Source organism: Equus asinus, chromosome 17, assembly GCF_041296235.1.
Source record: "Equus asinus isolate D_3611 breed Donkey chromosome 17, EquAss-T2T_v2, whole genome shotgun sequence".
NCBI classification, from domain to species: Eukaryota; Metazoa; Chordata; class Mammalia; order Perissodactyla; family Equidae; genus Equus; species Equus asinus.
This window is the reverse complement of record NC_091806.1, coordinates 50,052,036-50,060,259: the sequence shown is the minus strand read 5'-3', so window position 1 is coordinate 50,060,259 and position 8,224 is coordinate 50,052,036. Positions and strand designations below refer to the sequence as shown.

At 65.3% G+C, this 8,224-nt stretch overlaps 2 protein-coding genes across 11 annotated transcripts; one reads left to right on the top strand and one right to left on the bottom strand.

The window, feature by feature from the left end:
- Window positions 1-4: 4 nt before the first annotated feature.
- Window positions 5-1,628, top strand: POLR2L (RNA polymerase II, I and III subunit L). The gene is made up of 2 exons (XM_014831511.3): window positions 5-172; window positions 1,347-1,628. Exons 1-2 carry the CDS (start codon window positions 78-80, stop codon window positions 1,453-1,455), a joined length of 204 nt encoding a protein of 67 aa, XP_014686997.1. The 5' UTR covers window positions 5-77; the 3' UTR covers window positions 1,456-1,628.
- A 1,302-nt stretch (window positions 1,629-2,930) lies between these two features.
- Window positions 2,931-8,014, bottom strand: CD151 (CD151 molecule (Raph blood group)). 10 transcript variants are annotated; one of them, XM_044750111.2, is made up of 9 exons: window positions 7,856-8,014; window positions 6,840-6,898; window positions 5,826-5,916; window positions 5,469-5,660; window positions 4,966-5,040; window positions 4,406-4,510; window positions 4,129-4,287; window positions 3,900-3,986; window positions 2,931-3,808 (listed from the first exon to the last, which is right to left on the bottom strand). In XM_044750111.2, exons 3-9 carry the CDS (start codon window positions 5,907-5,909, stop codon window positions 3,749-3,751), a joined length of 762 nt encoding a protein of 253 aa, XP_044606046.1. In that variant the 5' UTR covers window positions 5,910-5,916; window positions 6,840-6,898; window positions 7,856-8,014; the 3' UTR covers window positions 2,931-3,748. The 10 variants fall into 10 exon arrangements, with proteins under 10 accessions (XP_044606046.1, XP_070344617.1, XP_044606044.1 ...); XM_070488516.1 differs by having other exon boundaries at window positions 5,826-5,980; window positions 7,856-7,996; XM_044750109.2 differs by having other exon boundaries at window positions 5,826-5,961; window positions 7,856-7,996.
- Between the last annotated feature and the right edge of the window lie 210 nt (window positions 8,015-8,224).

The following is an 8,224-nucleotide window of genomic DNA, read 5'->3' as shown; positions in this document are numbered from 1 at the left end:
GGCGCGTCCGGGGCGGGGCCGGGGCCACAAGAGGAAGCGCCGCCGGGCCGAGGAGTGCGTCCAGTTCTGCCGCCGCCATGATCATTCCCGTGCGCTGCTTCACCTGCGGCAAGATCGTCGGCAACAAGTGGGAGGCCTACCTGGGGCTCCTGCAGGCCGAGTACACCGAAGGGTGAGGCGCGGGCCGGCGCGGGAGGGAAGGCTACCCGGGCCGCCGGCCTGCGGGGCCGGACAGCGTAGGGGGCTCCCGGCCTGCGGGGCGGGGAGAGGGGTGGGGCAGTCCCGGCCTGCGGGACGAGGTCGGGATCGGGGTCAGGGTCAGGGGTCCCGGCCTGCGGGGCGGGTCCTGGCCTGCGGGGTAGGAGCGGGGTCGGGGGCGTCCCAGCCTGCGGGGTGGGTGGGGACACTCATCAGATTTCAGGTGACCCTGCGGACCAGGGGTCCCTTCCAGCCCTACTCTCTTGACCTGCCCTCAGGACAGCATTGCCAAACACACACCCTTCCCCAGCCTGGGGAGAGGAGAGATGTTGGGCATCAAGGCACTGGTGTCTTGGGGACTCCTAGGTATCCTTCTGGCGGGCCACAGCGCCTCTCCACCACAGTTCGGCTCTCAGCCTCCTCTTCCTATTCTTGCTTTCTAACATCATCTCTCTGTTGTTCCCCCCACCCCCATATCCTGCAAATCCACTTGCATTTTAGGACGTAGGACAAGCTTCCTGACCACACAGCCATTCTCGTCAGGCTGTGGTGGGGTTCTTTTTCTGTGCTTGCCCTTTAGCACTGCAGTTACCCCTATGCCTGTCCTGGTCTCTCTTCCCCACTACAGGCTGACCCTTCCCCCCTGTTTGGACAGTTCCATGTCCTGATCAAATTTGAACCCCTGGGGCGTTCCACCACACCACAGGCTCTCAGTGCAAGTGTATTGGATGAACGGGGAAGCCATGGGTGGGCTGCATGTTAGCGCCAGGCCCTAATGAGGCTGCCAGTGATCAGAGTGCCAGTGAATGGCTGGCAGCCCGCACAGGACCCCCTCCCTGGGATGCCTCAGGCAGGGACCTCCCAGCCTGGCCTCCCCTTCCCCAAGCTGCCATCTCTGCACACTGGAGGCAGTGATGTGGAAATTTTCAGGCCTTGAGGGTGACTGGGGCTAGGTCCCAGGGAAATTGGGAACTCTAATTGGCTCAGGAAATGAGAGAAGGTGCTCCCTGGAGAGGCGGCTCTCTCCCTGGTGTTGGGAGCAGAGCTGAGGAAAGATCCCACAGCAGCTGAGTGGGACTTGCTGTGGCCTGGGCACGGCCCACCGTCTGCCAGGGTGAACTGACCACAGCCACTCTCCTTGCTGGCAGGGATGCCCTGGACGCGCTGGGTCTGAAGCGCTACTGCTGCCGCCGCATGCTGCTAGCCCACGTTGACCTGATCGAGAAGCTGCTCAATTATGCGCCCCTGGAGAAGTGACTGCACAGGAGCCTGCCCACCCGCCTGCCATGCTGACCACTTGCCCAGGGTCCATTCCACCAAGGTGTGGGTAGCTGGAAGCGATGCCTGCCCCGAGCTGTGTGGGTGTGCATCTCCCACTCTCAAAAGAACTCTCTAGTAAAGGTTTTGGCTGAGCCACAAGGAGGTCCTAACAGTTGGCCTGGCTTTGTGGGACTCCCTGCCACCTGCGTTTATGTCCTGCCTCGTGCCTGAGGCCCCTTGAGGCTGAATGCAGCCTTCACTGCCCGGGAGGCAGGAGAGCCATCCAAATGGCGGTGGCTGCTCATCCTGGGGGTTCTTCCTCTGGAATGTGCACTGTCACAACCCAACAAGCCACAGACAACCAAGAACGCTGTTGGGGGGCAGGAACACGACACACTGGCATCCCCACCACCCGGTTCTGTGCTCTGTGTAGGCTGAGCACAGAGGTCCCCCCATTCTCTCTCCCAGGATCTCAAGAACCAGACTTTCTGGGCTCTGAATAGGGTGCCCACTGTGGTCTTGGCTGTCCATCCTGAGGGTCCTGCTGCCAGAGGCTTCCAGGCTCCACCCCAGCCCTGCAGGCCCCTCCCCTTGGCCAAGTTCCTGCCAACGGGGAGGAGCAGGGCCTGGCCTCTGCACCAGCCTTGAGACCCCCATAGCAGGTTGGGGGTGGCCCTGAGGAGGGTCTCCTGGGTGTCGGGGCTAGCCGAGCTCCCCACGTCCTGGGCATTAGCTTTCATCCTGTGGAGCGGCCAGAGAGCTCAACTCTGGCTGAGCCACGGAGTTGGAAGCTGTCACCCTGGCGGGTAGGAGTATGCGGTTAGGAGAGAGGGAGGCAGCCTTCTCCTGGCACCTTCTTCAGGGTCGGCCTGGATACCTGGACACCTGAAACAGGGTCCTCCGAGTGCACATGAGGAAACCGGTCGGGAGATGACAAGGTCTGCCCAGGGCTGGACAGCCCAAGCCGTGGGGCATGGTGGCCGAGCCCTGGCTGCCCCTCCAGGCCCAGCGCTCTTGGTTTCTCCAGTCCGGTTGCCATTGACAGCTCATGTCCTGCCCCGCCCCAGGCCTTGCACCCCTGCTGCACAGCTCGAACCTGAGAAGTCCCACTCCACGCCCTCCCACCTCCACTTTCACCTGTACTTGGTCCCTACACAGTGGCCAGAGGATCTTTGAGAACCACAAGCAGGTCCAGGCGTCTCGAGGTCTGTCCACATTTTCTCTCTGAGGGCTTCAGCCACACCACCATCTTTCCCTCCCAGAATGGGCAAGGTTCTGCTTCAAGGCCTGTGCTCAGTGTCCCTGCCATTGACCTCCTCCTCCTTGAACCCCATCAGCTCTCAGCTCACAACTGGCTGCCCTTCCAGTCCCCTGCCCTTGTGTCATGGCACTGGGTGATGGGTCTGCCCACCCTGCTGGATGGGAGGGCCCCAAGCACCAGGACCATCTCTCACTGACATAGAGTTCACTCGTCTGTTCCACAAACGTTTATTGAGCACCTGTTAAGTGGCAGGAGCAGTTCTAGGCATTTGTAACACAGCAGTGAATAAAACCCACAAAGCCCCTGCCCCGGGGAAGGGGAGACAGTGAGCATGTGAGTATGTGGCCTTTTACACAGTGCTGAGAGCAGCGGGAGAAACGGGGGCTCAGGGAGCAGGGTGGCCAGGAGCAGGGGCAGCAGCAGAGGCACAGAATGGGGGAGGAGCCTCAGGGAGAGGCCTCAAGTTACTGAGTGGGACTGTCCTGGTGGCAGACACATCTGCACCTGCCCCTCCCCGCCTTCCCTTGGCCACCATTGGGGGTGTATCCAGGCAGCTGGGAGCACCCTAGGGTGGCCCAGCCTAGTTCTGTCCAACTCACCCCCAAACCAGCCCCTCCAACTGAGCAGAGGCATTAGGGAGTACCCCAAGGCCTCCTGACCCCACCCCAAAGAAGCTGGCCTGTGGGTGGGGGGCGCTTTATTCTCAGAACCCAATCGCCCCACCCCACCAGCCACACCCAGACAGCGGACAGGCAGAATTGCAGCCCCTCCTCACCACAGGGGGGGCCCTACCTCAGGCCTCAAGACTTTGGTGTGCAGCAGAAGGCACTGGAAGCTCCTTCTGGGAGTGCGGGTCCCCAGAGGTCACAGGGGGGTGGGTAGAGGCATGAGGACACAATGTCCCTGGCAAAGGGGCGAGGGCGGGGCCCCCGGGACCCCAGCTCCCTGGCCATCAGTAGTGTCAGCTCAGTAGTCACACGGGCGGCGGCGAGAAGCTGCAGCGTGCGCGGAGGGCCAGCACAGCGCAGGTCAGTAGTGCTCCAGCTTCAGGCTCTTGTACAGGCAGCACGTGAAGATCATACCAAAGACCTGTGGCGCAGAGCTGGCATGAGCGGGCCACGGCCACCAGTCGCCTCACGTCCCTGCACCCCCCCACAGCACCCTGCCCTCCTGCCCACACCTGCACACAGGCGATGCCGATGCCCACAGCCCCGATGATCCTCAGGTGCTCCTGGATGAAGGTCTCCAGCTTGCTGATGCAGCCGCCCTGGCAGGGTGGGGGTGGGGCGCTGAAGGCTGGCAAGTCCTCCAGCCCCCCCCATGGCCACAGCCCCAGCCTCCCTTGGGGTGTAGCCACACCAGCCCCCAGCATCTGGGGGCTCCGGAGCCCCAGGTTCCTGCCAGCCTACCTCCACCTTGTAGATGTTGGAGGCGTGGTCCCGCTGCCCACAGCCGGCCACCACAGTCTTGCAGCAGCTGTCTGGGACCACACGGCCACCTGCCTCGCCCGAGCGGATCCATTCACTGTCCCGCCAGTCCTGGGAGTTGTTGCTGCCACAGCAGTGGAACTGCAGCGGGAACACAGCCAGGCTGAGCCCCCACACCACCCACCCCTGCAGTGGGGACAGGACAGGTCTGGGGAGGCCCACAGAGGCATGCACACCCCTCCCTGTGCCAGCCACCAACCTCCTGCTGCAGCTTGTCCACCGCACTGGTCACGCCCTCGTGGCCCTTCTGGTGGTACCGCTTGGTCATGGTGTCCTTCAGGTTCTCCTTGAGCTCTGCGTTCAGCTGGGGGCGAGGTGGGGACACTTTCAGCCACAAAGTCTGAGACCCTCCAAGGTGGGGCAGAGCAGGGGCAGGCACGGTTGGGCCAGGAGAGGCACCCGGTGGCCACCAGGAGGGGCAGGGCAGGGAGGGAGCTCCAGATCCCATGGACACCTGCCCCCGCTTGGGGGCACCTGCAGCTTGGGTGCTGCAGGCAGGTTGCCCACCCCTGCAGTCCACCCTTCCTGTGACCCAGCCCCCACCTCCAGGGCCTAGAGGCACAATGGTCAGCTCTGGAGTACAGGGGAGTTGTGTGTGGGTGTGCATGTCCCTGTATGTGCGTGTCCCTATGTCTGTGCGTGTCTATGTCCTTTCCAGTGTATATGCATGTATCCTTGTATGTGCACACCCTGCCTGTGCATGTGCCTGTCCATGTGTGCTTGTGTCCGTGTCCCCACGGGGCCTGTCTGGGCCCTCACCTGCTGGTAGTACACGTAGGCCAGGACGCCAGCAATGATCTCCAGCAGAAAGATGATGAGGAGCAGGATGAAGTACTGGGGGGCAGGGACTCGATGAGGCAGGGTGGGACACAGACACCCCCATTCCGCAACGACTGGTAGTGTCCAGGCACAACAGAGCGGAGCCCCCACCCTCAGCTCCCAAGTGGCCACAGAGTAGGGCTCCAGGCAGCAGGTGGGGGCTGGGGCACAGCCAGGCCCCCTGATGCTTTCTCTCAGAGCTGGTGTCTTCCCTCAGCTGGCCCACTGGGATGGGGGGACTCCCAGGGCTGGGCAGGTGGGAAGGGACACCCCCCCAGGTGAACACAGCAAAGGCTATTCTGCAGTGTCACACTCAACCCCTATTGTCCTGTTCTTTTCCTATCAGGGCCCCAGAGCAAGCACCAGGCAGCCTGGTGGGGAGCCCCTGCCCCAGTAGCCCCCATCCCCACCCCCACCCCCAGTGCTGGCCAAGCCCCGCTGACCAGGCGCAGCAGGTTCCGCCGCTCCTTGAAGGTGGCGCAGCAGCCCAGGACACCGGTCACCATGACAACAACGCCAGCCACCACCAGGATGTAGGCTGTGGCCAGGTAGGTGCCTGAGGCCAGCAGACTGATGTAGTCGCTCTTGAGGGCCAGTGTCCAGATGCCCACTGCCATAACCGCCAGACCGGCCAGCTGTGGGCAGTGCACACTGGTCACCACATCTGGCCCCAGGTCTGAGAGACAGGGCTGAGCCCCCAGGCCAGGGCTCCTTTCACGGACCAGGGATGGGAGGGAGGAGACGATAGGTAGAGAGCCGCAGATGACGGGATGGGATGGGCGGGCGTGCCCGCTGCTCACCCAGAAGCAGCAGTTGAAGGTGAAGAGCAGGTACTTGAGGCAGACGGTGCCACATGTCGTCTTCTTCTCGTTGAACTCACCCATCCTGGGGCTGGGAGGCGGGGGAGGTCAGATAGCCCACAACACCAGGCCTGGACTGGGAGGACAGCAAGACACTGGTGGGGACAGCAGGAGGGGACACAGATGCCCAGGCCGGCCCAGGGACTTGGGGTCCAGCCAACCGCCTGCCTTGGGTGAAGGCCTTGGGAGAATGTCCATGGGAAGCAGGACACTTCCTGGGAGGGCAGCTCAGGAGCCCCCACCCCCACTGCAGCCAGGGCAGACGTCTGGGGCCCACAGCCAAGCTGAAGGCCAGGCCCTGGAAGGCCAGAGGGCCTGGCTTCCCTGACCAGAGCCCACGTCATGAGGAGCATGGAGGACCCCCAGCCATCACTGGCTGACTCACCCCTGCTGGCAGCCAGGGTAGGAAGCCCAGCAGGCACCTGGAGGTGAGGTCATGCAGGCCCCGCCTGCCCCCCGCCCCCCCAGCATTCCCTGGGCCCCACGTCACAGGCTGGCAGGAACCTCCCGGCTACTGCAGGGGAAGAGGCCACTTGGAGGCAGACTGGTCTGCCCATCAATAGCCAGCCATGTGGCCCTAGGGAAGCCCCTCAGGCTTCTGTTAAAGAGTAGGGCTTCCTTCCTTCCTCCCAGCCAGGGTAGGGAGAGTGGGGGGTGCTGGGCAGGCAGGGCTGGCAGACACACACTCCCTAGACCTGCGAGTTCTTCCCTCATTGGTCCCCATCACCGGAAAGCGGACAGCCACACCACTGCCAGCGAGAAGTGCAGCTACAGGCTGTGCTCCTCCCAGAGGCACCCAGGGCCACCCTCCCAGCTCTGTGGTGAGGCGTCTGCACTGGGGAGGGCGGGGCAGCCCGTGGGGCACTGACGGCAGTTCAGCACCTGGAGCCACGTTTCCAGACAGGCACAGAGCCACCCAGAGCTGGACTTGTACCCACCCCACCCCGCCCTCACCTGGCAGGCAGGCAGCTCCTCTGTAGAACAGGTGGACGGAAGTTCCCCAGGAGACTCCGCTAGAAGAGCAGGGACAGGCCACAGGTCTGGCCCACGCCAAATGGGCCGGATAGGCTCCTGCCACCCCTCCTTGTGGCTGCCCCAGGCCATGGACCCGAGCTGGGCTTCCACAGCAGGCAGCGTCCACCCCCAGCCGCAGAGAGGGGAGCGGCCAGGCCCGGTATTTTGGTCTGGGCCAGGGCGGGGCAGGACAGAAGACATTGCTGGAAAGTTGGATCCTGGGATGGACCACACGCCTTCTCCAGGCACCCCACCCGCGGTCTTAGCCAGACCTGCCACTGCCCCTTCCCCCACCAAGCAGGAGTGGCTGCAGACCCTACACGGAGCTGGAGGCTGTGAGCCCACACCCCACCGACTTGCCCCTGGGCCTGATCTGAGGTCCCAGGTTTCTGGGGAGGCTAGTTCCGGACACACATCAGCCCCCACGGCCGCGCACCAGCTGCCGGCTGAGGAGGGGCCCCTCGTTCCGGGTGCGCCTGGCGGATGTGATTCCCCGGGGAAAGGGCGGCCAGAAATAGTTCCCGCGGCCTGGGACAGAGCTGCCCCGCTCCAGCGCCTGCAACTCCACCGGGCCCCAGGCCGGCCCGCGCCCAAGGAGGGGACCCGGACCCCGCTCCGGTCAGGCCCGGGGAGGAATCCCCGCGCCGCCGCAATGAAGTCGCCGCCGCCGCCCCCCAACGCGGCCGAGGCCGACGGCCCGCCCACTTGCACCCGGACGGTGGGCGGGCCTGCGGCGGAGGGAGGGGACCGGTGTCCGGGGACAAGGAGTGGGGAGCCTCTGGTCTGAAGGGGCCGCCAGGCCTATCCGAAGGCCCAGGAGGGGAAGCGCCTGACCCTCGCCTGCTCCCCATCCGGCCGCCCGGCCTCCCGGCCCTCCCGGCGCCCGCAGCCGGGCCCTCGGGCCGGACAGCGCAGGGCTCGGGGCACTGAGCCCCCGCGGCCAGCGGCGCACTCACCGGCCACGCGTCGGAGTCGGCGGGCGGCGGCGGGGGCGGCGGCTCTGAGCGCCGGGAATGCGCGGCCGGCGCGGGGCCTGCGAGGGAGAAGCGCGGGCCGCCCCCCGCCCCGCCCCGCCCCGGCCCGCCCGCCTGCCCGCAGGCCCCGCCCCAGCCAGCGACCGCGGGCAGGTCCTGGCAGGCAGGGCTCGTTGCGCGGGGCGGGACACTGGCTGGGGCCGGCGCCGCGGGTCCACCAGGGACTGCGGGGGCCGAGCGGACTGCAGCCGGGGGCGCACACCCGCGGGCGACGGAGGAGCCGGGAGGCGGCGGCCAACCCGGCAGAGACGCTGGACTGTGTCCAAGACCGCGCCCACCCCGGCGCAACTC

Excerpts from the sequence above, each read along its gene's own strand:
- POLR2L (XM_014831511.3), top strand. The coding sequence starts at position 78 with ATGATCATTCCCGTGCGCTGCTTCACCTGCGGCAAGATCGTCGGCAAC. Across the intron at positions 173-1,346 it reads CAGGCCGAGTACACCGAAGG|GGATGCCCTGGACGCGCTGG; the intron begins GTGAGGCGCGGG and ends CCTTGCTGGCAG.
- CD151 (XM_044750111.2), bottom strand. The coding sequence starts at position 5,909 with ATGGGTGAGTTCAACGAGAAGAAGACGACATGTGGCACCGTCTGCCTC. Across the intron at positions 5,041-5,468 it reads GGCGGAACCTGCTGCGCCTG|TACTTCATCCTGCTCCTCAT; the intron begins GTCAGCGGGGCT and ends CCTGCCCCCCAG. Across the intron at positions 3,987-4,128 it reads CCAACATCTACAAGGTGGAG|GGCGGCTGCATCAGCAAGCT; the intron begins GTAGGCTGGCAG and ends CCACCCTGCCAG.